At 37.7% G+C, this 21,249-nt stretch overlaps 1 protein-coding gene across 10 annotated transcripts in view; it reads right to left on the bottom strand.

The window, feature by feature from the left end:
- Positions 1 to 21,249, bottom strand: part of KDM6A (lysine demethylase 6A) — a 194,012-nt gene that overhangs the window by 64,044 nt on the left and 108,719 nt on the right. For 8 of the 10 annotated variants that reach the window (XM_051827032.2, XM_051827033.2, XM_051827035.2 and 5 more), the window contains exons 6-8: positions 19,115 to 19,235; positions 6,417 to 6,471; positions 1,460 to 1,494 (exon numbers count right to left, since the gene is read on the bottom strand). In XM_051827032.2, the coding sequence (XP_051682992.2) occupies positions 1,460 to 1,494; positions 6,417 to 6,471; positions 19,115 to 19,235 (211 nt within the window). The remainder of the gene's footprint in view (positions 1 to 1,459; positions 1,495 to 6,416; positions 6,472 to 19,114; positions 19,236 to 21,249) is intronic. The other 2 variants (XM_070066975.1, XM_070066976.1) reach the window with 1 other exon arrangement.

Below are 21,249 nucleotides of genomic sequence, written 5' to 3'. Positions count from 1 at the left end.
TACAACACCAGCATCCCATATGGGTGCTAGTTCAAGTCCCAGCTGATCCACTTCCGATCCAGCTCCCTGCTAATGCTCCTGGGAAAGTAGTGGAAGATAGCTCAAGTGCCTGGGCCCCTGCACCCATGTGAGAGACCTAGAGGAAGCTTCTAGCTCCTGGTTTTAGCCTGGCCCAGACCCCTGGACATTGTGGCCATTTGGGAGTAAACCGGTGGATATAAAACCCCTCTCTAACTCTACCTTTGAAATAATTAAAAAAATTTAAAAAAAAAAAATGTTTGCTTCAGCTAGTGATGATCTCATCAATAACTAGAAAAGCTGAGGATGAAGGCGGGACAGAGATCAGAACTCAATCTGGATACATATCAATTCTCATTCAGTGGTTATGGGTGTGTGGGTAGGGAAAGCAGGTGGTGGTATTAAGAGATGCAGAAATCTGATAGTAATGTTTTAAAGTTCCCAATGGTAGCTCAGATTTGTAAAGTTTCCCAGGTAATTCTGTCAAGCTATCTCATTATGCCTTATAATAATACAAATAACAGGATTTAACAGCATATATATACTTGCTTTATTGTTACACTTAGGACAAAATATCAAAGAGCAGACCTTACCAATTACGTATATAAAACAGTATTTTATTTATCTCACATTTTCCATAGCACTGACTAAAGTGAACCTGCCTTAATCATATAACTAAGCAAAATCTGCCATATACAAAAACAAAATGTTCTAAAAATTAAACCAAAACAGTCTTTAAATAAAGTTGACACAGGGCTGACATTCAGCTTTTAAATAAAGTTAACACAGGGCTGGCACTGTTGTATAGTAGTTTAAGCCAGCATATTGGAGTGCTGGTTCAAGTCCCAGCAGATCAGCTTCAAATCCAGTTTCCTGCTAATGCACCTGGGAAGGCAGGAGGTTGGCTAAAGTTACTTGGACCCCTGTCACCCACAAAGGAGACCATATTGGAGTTTCCAGCTCCTGGCTTCAGCACAGCCCAAACCTGGCTGTTGCAGCCATTGGGGAATCCATCAGCAGACAATCTCTCTCACTGTGCCATTCAAACAATCTTTTGGAAAAAAAAAAAAAAATGCAGCCATGAAAGTAATGGTAATGACATCAAAAGGTAAACCAAACATGCCCTTCAAATAGAGATATTTCAATTTTAAGAGAAAGTCAAACTACATAAAAACAATGTATTACAATAAGCACTAATAGGTATTCTGAAAAGAAAACAAGGCATTTGGCTTTAATAAAAGGAATCCTGAGTATAGCTATTTGCAAGCCCTCTGTGTTTAACTATCTAAGCAACATCCTGAACACATTTAGAGTACAAAAAATATAAAACTGACATAAGAGGTAGTATTGAGCACTCTGCTAAAACTATCTGCATGTATCTCATTTCATCAAAACATGCTATAGGTGACAATATTTGTTTTAAATAGGTTAATACGCTTACCTGGGTTTCATATAAGTGGGCAATGTGAAACTGAACTGCAAAGGATGATGGAAAATGAAAAAAATCAATAACAATAGAGCAAAGTTTGGGCTAATATAAAATGTAAAACGTAAGCATCATCTATACTGTACAAATATTAGTTAACACAGAAATAAAACCTTTTATGTACTTTCAATAAAATAGAATATATAAACAAACATACTAAGGAGCATAAACATGTAAGTCACATATATTATTTGCCATTATCAGATGAAATTTCCATCAATGTTGTTATTAACATTTGCAGGTGAGTCTATATCTTAAAAAGTTAAAAATAGCAACATAAGCAAATAAAAAACCTTAATAATCTATACATTTTAAGATACAGTATTAAAAACTGAGTTCTAAGTCAAAAATATAGCAAAGTCAGTATTTAATTCTAAAAATCTATTAAAACCTATAAAAAGCCTCTAGATTGTTTTTTGCTTATACCATATGTTACAGAAACTATGAATACTTATAAAGAAGTCATAGACTAGGATGACAATGGTAATAACACAAAGAAAAAATGAGTGGTTTCCTTTTTAAACTCTTCAGAATTGGACTGCATAAGTTTTTTTAAAGTTCTATCAATTAAAACACAAGAAGAGCAAATAGTCCTAAGACTAAGAAATGTTAAAAACAAAATAGAGCCGGCGCCGTGGCTCAATAGGCTAATCCTCCACCTTGCGGCGCCGGCACACCGGGTTCTAGTCCCGGTTGGGGCGCCGGATTCTGTCCCGGTTGCCCCTCTTCCAGGCCAGCTCTCTGCTATGGCCAGGGAGTGCAGTGGAGGATGGCCCAGGTGCTTGGGCCCTGCACCCCATGGGAGACCAGGAAAAGCACCTGGCTCCTGGCTCCTGCCAGGATCAGCGCGGTGCGCCGGCTGCAGCGGCGGCCATTGGAGGGTGAACCAGCGGCAAAGGAAGACCTTTCTCTCTCTGTCTCTCTCTCACTGTCCACTCTGCCTGTCAAAAAAAAAAAAAAAAAAAAAAAAAAAAAAAAAAAAAAAAAAAAAAAAATAAAAACAGAGTATTTCAGCCTTTATTTCCAGCTCTTGCAAATACTTAATAATCAGTCTATGAATGTCTTAAAAGCAATAATGAACCAGGAGCCAGAAGGGGATAAACACTATTTAATTTCATTTTTAAATGACCACTCTCTGTTTTAAAAATATTCTATGTATCTGGATTACATAGTAGGAATTCAAGAAGTCTTAGACTCATTCAGAAGTGTATGCAAAAAAAGTGTATGCAAAAAGTTTATACACACTTTAAAAACAAAGATCCCAGCTATCATCAATTTCTCATTGTGGTGTATACCAGGAATTCCCGCTCACTGACTCCCTTAACTGTAAGATTCACCTGGAAGGCTTGTCCATAAAACAGATTCCTGAGATTATGAATCAAAAACCTTAGGCAAAGCATGGAAAGCTACTTTTTTTATTCAGTTCTGCAAGAGCTGTGACACCTATTATCTAAATGAACACTTGGGAACAGCTGAACAAAACAACCATAAGCTCCTTGTCAGAAGAGCAAGATATGCAAACCAAACAAAATAATAAACTTTAGAATCAAATAACATCTCTGGATCAAAACTACTACATTTCTCCATAAATTAAATGATAAATTAACTAACCAGATATGAGGTAAAATAATGTGTTTGTCTTATCTTTATAATATGCAAAGTACCACCGAAGGATTTCAAAAAAAGTCAAGATCTATAGAATGTACCAATCAGTGATGACATTAAAAAATGTGTTTGGGGCAGGCATTTGGTATCAAAGTTCAGATGCCATTTGGAGCATGGGGGACTGAGGTTGTGGCACAATGAGTTAAGCTGAGGTTTGCAACACTTGATTGCAACACACTGGAGGGACTCTAGGAGGCATGGCTGCTCTGGCTCCAATCTAGCTCCATGCAAATGTTTATGGGAAACCAGCAGACAATGTCAAGTACTTGGGCCCCTGCCACCCATGCAGGAGTTGTTCTGGTTTCCTGGCTTTGATCTGGCCCATCCCCAGCCTTTAGGGCCATCTGGAGAATGAGCCAGTGGACGGAAGATCTTGTTTGCTCGCTCTCTCTCAAATAAATAAAATAAATCTTTTAAAAACAACAACATGCCACTTGGGATAACCTTTCCGTATTGGAGTGTCTGGATTACAGTCCTGGTTCCACTTCTGATCCAGCTTCCTGCTAATGTGCACTCTGGGAGGCAGCAGGTGATGGCTCAAAAACTTGGGTCCAAGCCATCCATGGAGAAGACCCAGACTGAGTTCCAGGTTCCGAGCTTCCACCTGGCCTAACCTGGTCTGGTCTGGTCTGGACTGGCCCTGGTTATCGTGGGCCTTTGGGGTGAACCAGCAGATGGAAAATGGCTGTGTATCTGTCTAGGTCTCTCTGCCTTTCAAAAAAAAATAAAGTGTTGCAAAGAAAGTAGAGAGAGTAATGCTTTCTACTGTTAAATTGTTTATAAAGTTAACTAAACAGACAAATTATCCAACAGAAAGAAATGCACAGCAAACTCCAGTGACCTACTCAAGATGGTTTAAGTGGTTCTCTTCAAATTTAACATGTTTCCGACTCCATGGCACTCATTCTACAGGTGTTTCCCTCTTAAGAATAATGACCTGTAACTAAGATTTAACCTTGACAGAATAAAATGAGAATTTACCAAAATATTTACTTTGAAATTTTTTAAAAAGTCCCTCAAAGGGCCAGTGTGTGGTAAAGCAGTTGCCACCTGGAACACCCACATCCCATACTGGAGTGCCTGTGAGTCCCAGCTACTCGGCTTCAGATTCACCTTTCTACTACTGTGCACACTGAGAGGGAGCAGATGATGGTTCCCATACTTGGGTCTCTTGCCACAAACGTGGGAGACCCCAGTGGAATTTCTGGCTCCTGGCGTTCCATCAGCCCAGCCCTGGCTGTTATGAGCAATTAGGGGACTGAAACAGGATGGAAGATCTTTCTTTCTGCCTTTTAAATGGGGAAAAAAAAAAAAAAATTAAAAAAAAAATTAAAAAAAAAAAAATCAAGTCCTTCAAAAGTTCTTCAAACTGACAATTACCAAAGTTAGCTTTACAATATTAGTAATGATTTAAATAAAAACAAGGTGCTTTCTTATTTGTATTATATTATAGATAGTTTATATGATTTGGGTATATAATAAAGGAAAAAGGATAAATTAGCACTTCATAAATTATTAAATCAATTAGTTAAATTATCTTTCCAATCTAACCTAATATTAGAGACTATAAAATATTGCTGCATTGGCTACTTTTCTGTTTACTCCTCAAATACACTGATCAATACCAAACCCTGAGTTTCACTTAAAGAAAACAGAATTTTCTTATGTTTTCTCAGAAAACTGCCTTAAGTAGAATTATGAGATAACTGATCTGGCTCAGGTGATGATTTAACCTATGCTATTGCTTATTCTGTGCTTTATTCAACTTTTTACCTGATTCATCAATTTCCTTGAGCATTCATTTCTGAACACTGACACTATTTTCTATGCTGTCCAAAAAAAATTCAAAAAGCCAAGTAAGTCATAGCATAATACTGCTTTTTTAAAATCTAAGTCAAGGAATGAAAGTTTTCATAAACAACTGGTCAATTTTTCTTGCACTGAGGTTTTTTTTTTTTTTTTTTTTTTTTTTTTTTTTTTTTTTTTTTGACAGGCAGAGTGGACAGTGAGAGAGAGAGACAGAGAGAAAGGTCTTCCTTTGCCATTGGTTCACCCCCCAAATGGCTGCTAAGCCAGCGCTATGCCAATCCGAAGCCAGGAGCCAGGTACTTATCCTGGTCTCCCATGGGGTGCAGGGCCCTAGCACTTGGGCCATCCCTCCACTGCACTCCTGGGCCACAGCAGAGAGCTGGCCTGAAAGAAGGGCAACCAGGACAGAATCTGCCGCCCTGACCGGGACTAGAACCCGGGGTGCCGGCGCCACAGGTGGAGGATTAGCCTAGTGAGCCGCGGCGCCAGCCTCAGTGAGTATTCTTAAAATTACTTATTGGGTATGTCAGTACACACTAAATAAACATATTAATACATAGTTATTGATAAATACATTATTATCAATTCAACCTGCTTTTGGAAGTAAAAAAAAGAAAAAAAAAAGGAAAAAAAACCCTACTTGGAACCAAAAAGCAATGGAAACCACGTCAGAACATGTATCACAAATGCATTCTTTTTAAATTAACTGAGGGGCCGGGGACATGGCCGTGGCGCAGTAGGTTAAAGCCCCAGCCTGTAATGATATCCCATATGGGCACTAGAGTCCTGGATGCTCCATTTCCAATCCAACTCCCTGCTAATGTGTCCAGAAAAGCAGCAAAGGATGGTCCAAGTCCTCGGGCACCTGCACCCACATGGGAGACCCAGAAGAAGCTTCTGGTTCCTTGCTTCAGATTTGCTCAGCTCCAGCTGTTGTGGCCATTTGGGGAGTGAACCAGCAGATGGAAGACACCCCCCCCCACCACCAATCTCTGTCAAATAGATAAAAATACATCTTTTAAAAAACTATAAAAAATGAATTACCTGAAAAATCACACCTCAAGCTTTGTAATATGATACATAAGGCTCTAATAAAAATCAAAGTATATATTTATAATTATCAGCAATTTTAGTGCCATAAAGCAGGAATCAGAGTTACCACATAAGACTCTTACACACATACACACAGACACAATCTTCATCAGTGCAGATAATTTTAATTCAACAACTTCACTGGTCTATCTATTTTATAGACATAGACTGTTCATAATATATTGTCTCAAATGTTCCACTGGTACAAGTAGCCATGACAACCAACCGTTACACTGAACAATTCTAGATGAAGAAAATGCATAAAAATTCATCACTAACAGCAGCAGTAGCAGCCATGAAGTAATCTGAATACACGTAGAAAACTATGGTACTTAATAATACTTACTTTCAGCATTGGACAAAGTGCAAGGATTACAGTCAACCAAAGCTAATTGGAAATGCTGCAAGAAGAAGAGAATGAGAAAATTAATGCACTAAAGTTAGACTCTCCCAGTTAACACTTTAAAATATTTTTCAAGTACATAAGGTCTAATAATAAAATTATGTTACACAAACAAAATGTACCAGCCAACCAACTAAAATTATTCTGAACATTTTTGTTGACAACTGATACGAAAAATTGTTATGCAACTAAAATGTACTAGCCAATCATCTAGAGTTACTCTGAACATTTACTACTAATAACAGACATACTACTGAGTTATTGAGACAAATGAGAATTGTTATTCTATGTTCATTTTTATTTATATAAGAAAGCTTTGGGTTTCTTAAGTCTTCAAGTATGTGGTATTAAAGAATGGTTTAAATGGAAAATCATTATTTTCAGAAATTTAAGTCCAATGGTATTGTCAAAATACCATATCTTATCTCAAAATGAAACCTGCATCTTTGAAACCAGAATAATCACTCTGAGAACTGTCACAAATTCTTCAGTGATTCTTCAATAATCATTGTACTTAAACATCTTTTAAATAGTCTGTGTTCATCTATGAAAAACTGTTCATTCAGAATGCATGTTTAGAATTTATATAATTCTTCAGGCAATATTAAACCACTAATAAATCACAATGTTCACTTATAATACTATCATATAAGCCTACCCAGAAAATACATGTTAATCTGAATGTACAACACTAAACCTTTAATCCCGCAAATTACCATCAGTCATTGGGTGACATTTGACATCTAGTTTATCAACATCAAACCTGGTATATAACTAATTAAGAGATGACAAAGAACAACCACTAGATATAGTATTTAATCTTTAAAAAAAGTAAATCTCTTTGAGCTCTTCTAAAATACTCACAATTCCATATTTAAAATTTCTGAGTTTCTACATATTTTACCATTAAAAGTAAATACACAGCCAAAGTACAAACTCTTAAAAAAATAATCAATCACAATAAGCTCATTCTCTTATTCACAATCCAAACATCTAACTAACTGGACTAACTGGAGACTGATATTCATAATGACAATTTCTAGATTTAACTCTCCATAGAATTTTCTTTTATCAAAGGAAATAATCATCAGCAAGCATTATGTACTGTATTTCAACACAGAATCAACAAAACTGTACTTGATCAACTAGAATCCTCAATTAATAATAAACTATCACCTACATAGTTGTACAAGGAAAGAACAAGTAGCAAGTGTCATTTGGTATGATCATAGAGTAGCTATTGCATCTACTCAAAAATGTTTGTTGTGTGCATGCCATAATTAGACTAGCTTAGATTTGCAGTATTCTTACAACCACTAATAAAATGACTATAATCTTTAAGCATTAAATGTTTAATCTATTCAACAAATATTTATCAGGAGCCTATAGTGCCCTAAGGACAATACAGAAACTAGTGATAAAATGGTCCACAAAAGTGAAAAACTTGCCATAGTTGACTGAGCATTAAAAAAAAAAAAAAATCCAGCATGTGAACAATTCAGGAACTGCTTTTTATTTTCCCTTGGTCCATTAAGCAAACTGTGTAATCGTTAAACATCCCCTTTTTAGGGTGCCACGGTAACAATGGAAAACAGACTATGTTTAAATGTGAGTACTATGAGGGCCAGAACTGTGGTGCAGTGGGATAAATCCCAGGCCTGCAGTATTGGAATCCCATATGGGCACCACTTCGAGTCTCAGCTGCTCTACTTCTGAACCAGCTCTCTGCTATGGCCTGGGAAAGCGCAGAAGATGGCCCAAGTCCTTGGGCCCCTGTACCCATGTGGGAGACCCGGAGGAAGCTCCTGGCTCCTAGCTTGGGATTAACTCAGCTCTGCCCGTTGTAGCCATTTGGGGAGTGAAACAGCAGATGGATGATCTCTCTCTCTCTCTCAAATAAAATAAAGCTTTTTTTTAAAAATGTGAATACTATGAAAGTACAGCATGCTTTATAATCAATTACTTTCCTATAGACAAAATGAAAGCACAGCAGTTACACATTCAGATGGTACTACATTTCTAAGTCTATTCAAACCCTGCAAACATAAATTAATATTTAGATGGAGAAGACAATACTTCTCCAAACTGAGCCACCAAAGGAAACAAAAACTGAAGTGAAAATAAACAGCTGTTAAGAATGCGATATTTTAGTTCTATGATTTAACCAAAATGCAATGAGGAAGAACAGAGAAATGTATAGGTCAAACCTCAGCAAACATTCCATATTATCAGAATTCAAGATCCTGCAATGAAATCAAGCAGGAGCAGTTCTGGACCATCTTTTTTATAATCATTAAATAAGGATTAGCCTAGTGAGCCAGGGCGCTGGCCCTGATTACTTTTGTAACACAAAGTACTAACTGCACACAAATGGTTTCTAACATCTAACAGATTCTGGCAATCTTCATTTAAAAACAAAGAGGGCTGTTTCTTTACCATTTTACCAATGTGATCTCTTCTAAAAATTTCCTTAACAAAATAAAGGAAGTGGGGCAGTAGCTTAATCCTCTGCCTGCAGCACCAGCATCCCATATGGGCGCCAGTTCTAGTCCTGGCTGCTCCTCTTCCAAACCAGCTCTCTGCTGTGGCCTCGGATAGCAGTAGAAAATGGCCCAAGTCCTTGGGCCCCTGCACCCACATGGGAGACTGGGAAGATTCACCTGGCTCCCTGGCTTTGGATCACCGCAGCTCCAGACATTGCGGCAACAGAAGGAAGACCTTTTTCTTGGTCTCTCCCTCTCAGTGTCTGTAACTCTACCTCCGGAATAATTAAATAAAATCTTAAAAAAAAAAAAAAAAAAAAAAAAAAAAGACAACACATACCGCAAATGTTCAAAATCCTATCTCAAGCCCTTCTTTTGGGCTCCACGTTCCTCTGTCTGGACCAACATCTGATATCCCTCAGGTACCTCCAACTCAATACACTTACAGATGGCCCACCTTTATTCACATCCTTGTCACTGTCCAATTCCAAAACCTGCTGTTACTTGCTTCATCCACCTACTTTAGTGAACCATAAAGTGAACGAAGCCCTAAATGATAAAATGATAAATCTCTCCACAAGTTAAACAAATTTCATTAAGATCTATAGAATGCATAAACTTCTATCCATCCATGTATCTATCCTTTGAGAAAAATCATTTTGCACTAACACTCCTGCTTACATTTTTTCCTATTATGTTGTCCTAACTAGTCTTCTTAAAATCCTTTTATTCCTATCGTATTTTACAAAAGTATAGGTATGTAACTGAACAGAATTTTTACAAAACTGGTCTAGAGTATGTCTAATACTTATATACAAATGATAAAAAAGAATATGAGCTAACTTAATTTCCAAGTTCTTTCAATTTTAGTGCTCAATTTGCACTCATATCAGAATAAGACTGATACACACACAAATAACTAACACAAGGTAGATATAATATCTATGTTATACAGGGGGATTCAGCAATAATTTGCAGCATGAAATTGTTTTGGAATTTATATAGCTACATTTGAAGATCAAGTATTTATAACCAGAAAATTAGCCAGTTATGAGTAAGCACCAAAAATCCTTTTAATTAGAAATTACTTCTGTAGTTTAAAATACTGAAAGAGAGATGGGGTACCTGAAATCATAGTAACTTCTCAGTTTAAAACCAACAGAACAAAGACAACCACCCAGAAAGAATGGTTACTGCACATCTATGAGCACGCTTATCATTTTCAAATAAGCATTTTGGAAGTATGTAATAGAACTCAGGGCAGAAATGAATATCAAACAGAAAAACAAAAGTAGGTTGGAAAAGAGACATGGAGAAGTCATTATTAAGCAGCTAAAAAAAAAAAAACAATTAGGAGATCACCTCATATCAGAGAAGAGTATCTAGGAAACATTACAAGGTAAAGTACAAGTTTTGATGAGAAGTAGAAAAGAACAAGGGAACTATTTCTTCCCTCACAAGTGAAGAAAAACTACACAGAAAACAAAATAAAAAGCAATCGCCATCCTCTGCCAAAATGATCTGTAATGCTATACTCAGGAGAAACAGCCAATGATTGGAAGGAAAAAAAAGATTTAAATCATCAGAAATGACTGGCTTATAGTATCCTCCATCAAAATCAAATTTCTTACCAATTATAAAAAGGCAAAAAATATCTAACAATATGAATTTATATATAAAGAACCAATAGATATAATGAAGGAAGAAAAATACAGTATAGCTAATACTAACAAAGGACCCCTCCTCACCCAACCACCACCATCACCACAAGTTTACTAGAACACACTAATACTTTTTGGCATCTACTTGGTGGTTTACCTAAAAACAGTGGGTATTAAGAGTTGCCCTTGCACCCACAGAGGGAACCCAGAGGAAGCTGGTAGCTCCTGGCTTCAGATCAGCACAGCTCCGGCTGTTATGGCCAATTGGGGAGTGAACTAGTGGATGGAAGACCTCTCTCTCTCTCTCTCTCTCTCTCTGCCTCTCCTTTTATAACTCTTTCAAATAAATTAATCTTTAAAAAAAAAAAGCCAAAGAAAACAAAAGAAAAAGAAGCTTAATTTGTGGACCTGGCCCTAATCTTGTAAGTGCTACATCCAATACCAGAGGACATTAAGTAAGAAATCTAATAAATAAAAAGTACCAAAAAATAAATAAAACCGGGACTGGAGCTGTGGCTCACTTGGTTAATCCTCTGCCTGCGGTGCCAGCATCCCATATGGGTGCCGGTTCTAGTCCCGGTTGCTCCTCTTCCAGTCCAGCTCTCTGCTGTGGCCTGGGAGGGCAGTGGAGGATGGCCCAAGTGGTTGGGCCCCTGGACCCAAATGGGAGACCAGGAGGAAGCACCTGGCACCTGGCTGCAGATCGGCACAGCGCCAGGCATAGTGGCCATTTGGGGGTTGAACCAACCTAAGAAGACCTTTCTCTCTGTCTCTGTCTATAACTCCACCTATCCAAAAAAAACAATAAAAATAAAAATAAAAGAAGCAAAAGAGCAAAGAAAGAAAGGGAGAAAGAGAGAAAGAGAGAAAGAAAAAAGATAGTTAAGGCCTCTCTCACTGTCTCTACATCCCAACCAATTCCTATGAAGACCCTATGAATGCAACTTCTATGATATGCCAATATTCTATAAACCCTTCTTGAAAATTTTCTGTACGTTCCTGGTTTTATGTTACAAGCCAAATCCTACAGCAGTCTGAAAAACTCCCACCAGAGGCTGGTGTTGTGGCACAGTGGTAAAGCGACGCTGGTATCCCATATGGGCACAAGTTCATCACCCAAAAGTTCCACTTCTAATACAGTTCTCTGTTAATGGCCTGGGGAAAGCAGAAGATGGCCCAAGTGTTTCAGCCCCTGATATGCACGCGGGAGACCCAGATGACGCTCCTGGCTTCAACCTGGCCCAGCCTTTGTGGCTAACTGGGGAATGAACCAACAGATGGAGGATCTCTTTCCCTCTCTCTGTAACTCTGACTTTCAAATAAATAATTAAGAATCACATGGGTGAGATGTACTCCCGTCCCCTTTATCTCGTTTACCACAGTATTCAAGATTTCAGTAAGAGGTAAACTATTGAGCATTATGAAGGAAATAGGGAAGGAAAAGTATGCTGAAATAATACCAACTTTCATTATCTTCAGACATCTGGACTAACAAAAATAAACTGTTAAAGCATCAACAAAAACATACGATATTTTAGAAACTTAAGGCACGCATAAAATTAATGTAATACCTAGCATTTAAATTCTCAGCAAGTATTTCTAGAATACATAATTCACAGTATCTTAAGCACATGAAACAAACAGCCTGTGCATCTCACATTAATAAATACAACATAAAAGACAGAAGGCATTTTAGATTTCCTAAACAGCTTCTGAAAGGAAGTACATGTCAGCATGCCTTCAATTATTCCTTCTTCCTTTAGTACCTCAACATTTTAAAAAAGAAGACAATAAAATTTCTAAGTATATACACTGTATAACATCAAATCAGATACCTGGAAATGAAGTAGTTCCTAGAGAAGAATAAGGTAAACAGAAAGCAGAACTGCTATTTCACTCAGAAGTTCGTGTCTGATATAAGACACATGCTGAAAGAATAGGTGAACTGGGGCATTTAGAGAAAACCACTGTTCACACAGAAAAAAAATTTTAAGAGTTGATAAATAAGATGAACTTGTTCTATTTTTCCAGCATGCCTAATGATTAGGCATTTTATCATTGTATAGCCTCTTCTATTTCATATTTCTACCCATACAAGATACCAAGACCCAGTAAAATGCCAAGCAACACACAAATCTCACTTGAGTTTAACCATCTCCTTTGAACTGCCTCTGAAATTCTTATCTTCCTATCCCTTTTTTTAAAAGATATATTTATTTATTTATTTGAAAGTCGGAGTTACACAGAGACAGAATGAGAGGCAAAGAGAGAAAGAGAGGTCTTCCATCCGCTGGATCACTCCCCAGATGGTCGCAATGGCTGGAGCTGTGCCAAGCCACAGCCAGGAGCTTCTTCGGTGTCTCCCATGCAGGTACAGGGGCCCAAGCACTTGAGCCATCTTCTACTGCTTTCCCAGGCCACAGCAGAGAGCTGGAGTAGAAGTGGAGCAGCCAGGACACAAACTGGCGCCCATATGGGATGCTGGCACTGCAGAGGGTGGCTTTACCTGCTATGCCACAGCGCTGGCCCCTCCTATCCCTTTCACATTAATACTTTCAATCAGAACTTACCATCTTTGGATATCAAATTATAAGGGAATTACACAGGCATCCTAATAAATGATACACAGGTCCCCATTTGAAGAAAAAAAAAAAAAAAGCTGCCTTGAGTTACTCTACCATTAGAATTCCAGAAAAAAAAAAGTCCTAATATGGACCTATTTTAATGATATTAAAAACATGTAAACAGAGACTTTCCAATCTTTGTGAAATTAAACAATGCACTAGCATTAACTGAAGGAAGAATATGGGTGTTATCACATCTTACTTTTGCATTTATTAGCTTCACATAAAGGAAATAATCTGAACAGTTTGCAAGGATATAAAATTTAGAAGCATTATATAAAAAACTATTTGCCAAAAATCACTGTATGTTTATTATTTTTATTGCAGTAATGATAGCTTTTTTTTTTTTTTTTTTTTTTTGGCCAGGCAGAGTTAGAGAGAGAGAGAAAGACAGACAGAGACTTATAGACAGTGAGAGAGAGAGACAGAGAGAAAGGTCTTCCTTCCATTGGTTCACCCCCCAATGGCTGCTACGGCCAACGTGCTGCGCTGATCTGAAGCCAGGAGCCAGGTGCTTCCTCCTGGTCTCCCATGTGGGTGCAGGGCCCAAGCACTTGGGCCATCCTCCACTGCCTTCCTGGGCCACAGCAGAGAGCTGGACTGGAAGAGGAGCAACCAGGACAAAATCCGGTGCCCCGACCGGGACTAGAACCCGGGTGCTGGCGCCACAGGCAGAGGATTAGCCTAGTGAACCACGGCGCCAGCAAAGCATACTGTTTTAAATATAAAAGATATGCAAGATAATTTTCATCACTATCATTAAAAGGTAACAAAATGGAATCCTGAGTAATCAAATGGCATTAAAAAGGCATCTAATCTTACCTAAGGGAATACTATCTGAAACAAAGAAGAAAAGCAACAAAATACCACGTAGGAACTGTCACCCTGAAATAGACTCTGGTTCAGATAATATTAAAGTAGTTCCCAAATTAAGAATTGATTTCTCAGGCTGTGGTGTAGTAGGTAAAGCCGCAGCTCCGGTATCCCATATGGGTGCTGGTTCAAGTCCAAGCTGCTCCACTTCCAATTCAGTTCCCTGTTGATGCGCCTGGGAAAGAGGCAGAAGATAGCCCAAGTGCTTGGGCCTCTACAACCATGTGGGAGACTAGAAAGAAGCTCCTAGCTTTGGGCTGGCCCAGTTCCAGTCATTGCAGCCATTTGGGGAGTGAACCAGCAGATGGGAGATCTCTATTGTCTCTCCTTGTCTAACTCTGCCTTAAAATAAATAAATAAATCTTCAAAAAAAAATGAACTGAATTCACCACCATTCACTAAACACATTTAAACTTTACTGGCCAATCAATGGGGAAAGTAATACTATATTAAAAAGTGAGCATTAACTTTACAATTCTGAAGACGGGCAGAATGACAGAAATACAAGCACTGAATCCTGGAAGAGGACAATGGATTTCACAATCGATATTTATACTGGCTCAAATTAGAGAAGCTTTAGTTGGTAGATAAACTGAGAATTGAAACATGGCTGGAAAAGCTTACTTGCAAGATATGGGGGGGAAATTACATGAGTATTATGAAATAAATTATATCTTAAATATTTTATCATCTAAATATACTATAAGAGAGGGAGTTTGGCATGGCAGTTAAAACATCTATACCCCATAGAGAATGTCTGGGTCTAAGTATAAACTCCAGTTTCTTGCTAATGCACACCCTGGGAGGTAGCTCTAGTAGTGGGGTCTTTGCCACTCACTTGGGAGAACCGAATTGAGATCCTAGGATCCGTTTTCTGCATGGCCCAGGCTAAGCTGATGTGGGTATTTGGGGAGTAAATCGGTGGCTGAAAAATCTCTCTCTTTCACATATCAGTAGATAGAAGATTCCCCCTACCCAATAAATAGTTGTTTTTTTTTTTTTAAAAAAAATAGCAAATGTAAAAACAAACAAACAAAAACAGCATTTACATGCTGCAATCCCTCTTTGGACAGAAAAGTAAATGAGGTGACGATAAGACCCACCATGGAAAAACTGACATTCCATCTTCCATAGCAAGTTAATGATTTTACTCACTCTTCACCCTTCCATTAGATGGTAACAGTGTACTTAGGGTATTGAATTTTATTTAAAGACTGGGTATCGGGGTCATCGTTGTGGTGTAGCTGGTAAAGCCACCACCTGCAATGCAGGCATCCCATATGAGCTCTGATTCTTGTCTTGGCTGCTCTACTTCCAATCCAGTTCCCTGTTAATGGCCTGGGAAAAGCAGAAGATGGCCCGCAGTGTTTTGGCCCCTTCTGCCCACACAGGTGATGTGGACAAAGCTCCGGGTTCTAGCCTGGCCCAGCATTGGCTGTTGTGGCCATCCAAGGAATGAACCAGCAGATGGAAAATCTAACACTTTCAAATACATAAATAAATCTTTTTTAAAAAAATGATTAGACATAACTGGTCTAAGAGAAACCGCATCACCTTTGAAATGGAATTAATTAGGAATGGCCATGTCACTTATTCTGGCCAATGAGATGCAAGGTAAATATTTTTTGAAGAGATAATAGGAAGTCAAGATCTTTCTCCTCCATTAAAAGATGATGGTGGTGATTTTCATTATTTGAGCACTTATAAGACAGCACTACACTAAGCACCCACACCACTGCTCTATAATGCCTTTCTCTAATGAGACATGAAAAAGAAAGCATTTTACTTTGACTGCACATGGCAACCATCCTGTATCATCAAATAGAGTAATGAGCCTTAAGTACAAGCCAATATAGAACTGAAAAGAAAACAAATCCTTGGATCAGTTGAATTAACCAATCTTGAATACTGGACTTCACATATACACTACAGTTCTTTATTTTAACCAGTTTGAACTGAAGTTTCTGAGACCATATAGCCTAAAAAGCATCTATACAAACACACCGTGCTAGGAAACAACTTAATGTAATGGAAAGGTTATCAGAAGTTCCACCATCTATCCAGATGAAGGTAAACTACTAGTCAGGAAAACTGGAGACCATCTAAGGGAAGAGGAACATATTTTTCCTTCTGAGTCCTACTTTTATTCACAAAATCTAAGCACTTAAGAGTAATAAACTAGGGGCCAGTGCTGTGGCACAGTGGGTTGACACCCTGGCCTGAAACGCTGGCATCCTTGGGCCCCTGTACCCGCGTGGGAGCCCCAGAGGAAGCTCCTGGCCTCAGATCAGCGCAGCTCTGGCCGTTGTGGCCATCTGGGGAGTGAACCAGTGGATGTTAGTCCTCTCTCTCTCTGCCTCTCCTCTCTCTGTGTAACTCGGAATTTTGAATAAATAAATAAATCTTAAAAAAAAAAAGAGTAATAAAGTAAAAGACTTCCTTGTCAACCAACACTGTAGATGCCTAAAATTCTCCCTTAAAATAGTGAAGAAATACTAGAGGTAGGCTTAAAAGGTTAATGTCAGGATGAGACAAAAATCAAATGAAACCTTTACACTATGAAGAATAGAAAAAAATCAAGCACTCTTAAAATTCCTTTCTTTTTTTTATACAAATGAAATGGACATCATGATGCTATCAAGTATTTTAAATAAAGGCTGCCATTACATAAGGCAGTTTTGCTAGGAACACCCTGACTTGAAGGTTTATTAGATTTTAACTATGAACAAATTAAAGTGGTAAACAGGATAATGTTTTAGTCAAGCAAACTAAAGCAGGAATACTTTCAAAAAGCCATTTACAGTTTCCCCTGATTGAAAGGGATTTTAAAGCCTGTCACCTTCATGAAAATGGAACTTTACATTCAGACTTAAGATACCACTGTATTGATATTTGAGTCACATTCCATAATTTGGGACACACAGGATCACTTTTTTGCCTCAAATACATTTCCTGCTATCAGAAACACTTCTGTCACATTCATAGATATGTTGTTACAATATTGTGAAATTCCTGAACAAGTTTATTTTGTATATTCAATGTTAAGAGTCTTCGAGGAGGCCAGCGCCATGGCACAGTAGGTTAATCCTCTGCCTGCGGTGTCGGCATCCCATATGGGCGCTGGTTCTAGTCCTGGCTGCTCCTTTTCCAATCCAGCTCTCTGCTGTGCCCTGGGAAAGCAGTGGAAGATGGTCAAAGTCCTTGGGCCCCTGTGCCAGCATGGGAGACCAGGAAAGAAGCACCTGGCTCCTGGCTTCGGATTGGCGTAGCTCTGGCCATTGAGGCCATTTGGGGAGTGAACCAGCGGAAGGAAGACCTTTCTCTCTGTGTCTCCCTCTCACTGTCTGTAACTCTACCTCTCAAATAAATGAATAAAATCTTAAAAAAGAGAGAAAGAGAGAGAGACACTTTGAGGAGCCTACGCTGTGGCACAGTGGGTTAAAGCCAAAACCTGTAACACGGACATCCCGTGTGGATGCCATTTCAAGTCATCTGATCTGGCTCCCTGCTAATACACCTGGCAAGGAAGAAAAAGATGGCTCAAGTGCTTGGACCTCTGCCACCTATGTGGGGAACCCAGATGGAGTTCCAGGCTCCTGACCTTGGCCTGGTCCCTCCCCTGGCTACTGCGGATATTTGAGGAATAAACCACAACATCGATCCATCGATCCATCAATCCATCTCTCTCTCTCTCTCTCTCTCTCTCCCCTCCTCTTTCAAATAAAATAAATCAATCTTAAAAAAAAAAAAAAGAAGTTTGACAGCTAGTAAGAAACTGAAACTGCAAATGTCCAAGAAGAGACTAAAATACACAAAGTAATATATCTGAACTTATGCTCCAATTCAAACTCACTGGTATCCCACAGTACAGTTCGCAAAATGTTGCACTAAACTTTAGAACTGATAACTTGCAGGCATCCCTTATTCTCCACACTACTAACACATACACAGAGACCTATTCCTCAACTGTACTTACCTTTGATCACTTCTTGGCAAGCTATTTGGTTATATCTCTCTCTCATATAACATCAGCATTGTTCTTTATAAATTCATTGAGGTAGACACAATAGCTGCAGAATTTTTTATTTTAAAAATCTATAACAATTACACACCCTTAGGTACAAGTTTTTAAAAATCTGTAATAGTTCCTTATTAGTGAGTTCAAATTATAACCTACTGGAAGTCATTTTTATCTTCCTCCCTCACCCTCTCCTACTTTAGAATCAAGATAGTCTGCAATGGAGATCCTGAGATTACAGTAACCATTATAAATAGTTACAAATTCAAAGAAACTTAATCCTAGAACTTCTAACCTTTTGAAAATGAAATTCTTTTGTCATGTAGGGAAACACTATTTTCATGAAAAACCCAATAAAAACCAAAACACAAAATGCTCAATGAAACGTGAAAATACTAGAGAAATCCCAATTTCTATAGGTAAAAAGTATGATATTTAGTCAACAACATATTATCTCTTCCCAATAACATTGCTACTCTTAAATCAGCAGTCCAAATGCTCTTCCAGGAACACTCTTTATAACTTAGATATAAGACCTGGCCTGCTGGTAGAGGCAAATAGATCTCTACTGAGATCCAAGCAAAAAGAAGGTTAACAATTGGGTCACACATATGGCATCATGAAATAACTCTACAGTGATGGATCACTTATAAGGGAGTGATTTAGATGTCTCAACTGACAATGAAACTTCCACCCTTTCCTGATGAGGGATCTTAATTAAAATGTAAAATAAATAAAATAAAACTTTAATCATGAAATTAGTTACCATGCAAGTCTTAGCACCAACTACTTTGCACCCTGAAACACAAACTTAAATATCTTCCATGTCATGGCTGATAAACAGCTTTGCCACCTAAACGTTTAAAATTTTCTTTTAAAGTGCCAATAGAAATTCCAACATTTCTCATTTTTCTAATATTAAACAACAACAAAAAGCCCACAAAAATGAAACATTGTATCTTGAAAAAACTCAACAACCTACCTTTAAACTAGACTCATAGTCTGTGTTCACTTTGAACATAAGCCCAAGTCGTAAATGAATTTCCTTGGCTCGACAAAAGCTGGGATCAACATAAAGCACCTCCTGAAATGCTTTAATTGCCCTGAAAGAATATAGACATAACATATCTTAACTTTTTAACATGTGCATGCATTTCTGCTTGGTAGTACAGTAAAACCTCTGTTTTATGCAATATTGTTTTAAGGAAATGTCTTTTTTTTTTTTTAATGTGAAAAGTTTAAGGGGGGGAAAAAAACCTGGAAAGGAACACTTGGGCCTCTTATATAATTGAATACATAATCTAATTTAATACAAAGGAGAAAAGATCAGTTGAACTTATTCTAAATTATTCAAACAAGCTTATGGTTTAATAAAATTCTCAGTGTAAATAACTGATTTCATTGTTTCTGGAATTTTCTGGTGCAGAGGGGAATAAGGCAGTAAAAAGGTCAGATTTTTAATGGAGGAGGGTTGCTTAATCCTGTTTCTATTCTCTTCTGTAAAAATGTATTCTTTTTCTTTATATTTATGTCTTTCATATCTTTTATACTGTGTGAGTTAGTAGTCAGTTTTCATATTCGTCCTTACCCCAAAGCTCTAAGGTGCTCTTCTGTCCTAACTCTAACGTCCATATTTAGCTGGCTCTCTCAGTTCTCTATTCCTTTTCCCTTTCCTTGGTCTACTAGTCTTTGCCCCAAATTCACATAGTATCTTTTTATACAAGATTTTGATTATTAGTTTAACAAATTCAGGGATGAAGGAAGGCCAGTTTTTGCTGAATACATTTTTATATTGCTCAGTTTCATAATACCTATGTATTGCCTACTCAAAAATGAAGCTTAGAATGAGAAAAATCTATTTTGAATTTTAAGTTGTTATATCAGATGTAACATCATGTTAGATGGCATTTTAAATCCCTTTACATGATTTAAATGTTCTCGCAAGCACCTATTTTGTAAGGTTTTTATCAACTAAGTTACCCCTCAGTTCTTAAAGGTAGCTATTTAGAATCTTAGATGCCTCCCAAACAAAAAAGTGTTCTGTATAAAAAGTTCAAAATATCAAAAAGTAAAGCAAAACAATACTTCCTATGTCCTTAATAACTCTGACGGATTCATGTGTTATCATACTCCTCAGTAAAGGGTATGTACCTATTTATTATAAAATTAAGAGTTCTAAAAGGTAGTGTTTATGGGGGCCTTGGAGTATTAGGTTCAACATCAGACACCTTTACACCTTGTTATGACAATACTTAATTTTTTTATTGAAGAAAAGCTGGGCATCCATCTTTTAAGTGGATGGAACTACATATGTTTTCTTATCTGATGCGTACAGACTTTGAGATGGGATGGGGGGGTGTCAAAGAACTGACGAAAAATTGGAATAATTTATCATTCTTGTTCAGATAACTTCCTATTTCTCTCAAACAGTACAAATGTATCAAGGGAGGCATCAAGAAGATGAGAAAAAAGAGCAACTGTAGCAATAAGTGAGGCCAACTAAAACATGATACAACCAGGAAAGAATATGAAGGAGCTTTTTGATGAGATGCCAATGTTTTACTTCTTGATCCAGGTAACAGTTACATGAATGTTTAAAACATGTCACTGTCTATACTAATGATTTATGCACTTTTAAGTATGTTATATTTTATAATAAAAATTATAGATAATGCTCTATAAAGTCCTAATTAATCTTACCTTATGATACAGGTCAGGAAATTCTAAAGGAATGGGTCAGAACTAAGCAATGTCCACATGTAATAATAAAAAACCCAGGTAGGCCTGAGTCAAAAAACATGAAAGAAAAAGAACAGACGTGGAAGATAGCAAAGGAAAAGGAGGAACAAACAGAAAAACGGTTATAAAAGGAAAAGAGGTGTAAAAGTAAATATGAAGAAGGGAGGTAAAAGGAATATAGAACACTGCTAATAATATTCCTACTTTGAGGTGACAGGACTTGTTATGGGGAAAGGAATTCTACAATCTCTACAGATCTGTTCCTCTCATCCCTTTCCCCAAATGCCACATCTGTTAGAAATGTTTTACTCCCTAGGTGCCTTCAGTACAGTGTTCCATTGAGTCCACAATGTCACAAAGGTGCAAAAAAAAAAACAC

This window comes from Oryctolagus cuniculus, chromosome X (assembly GCF_964237555.1).
Source record: "Oryctolagus cuniculus chromosome X, mOryCun1.1, whole genome shotgun sequence".
Classification (NCBI taxonomy): domain Eukaryota; kingdom Metazoa; phylum Chordata; class Mammalia; order Lagomorpha; family Leporidae; genus Oryctolagus; species Oryctolagus cuniculus.
The sequence above is the reverse complement of the archived record's forward strand: the minus strand, read 5'-3'. Positions and strand labels throughout refer to the sequence as shown.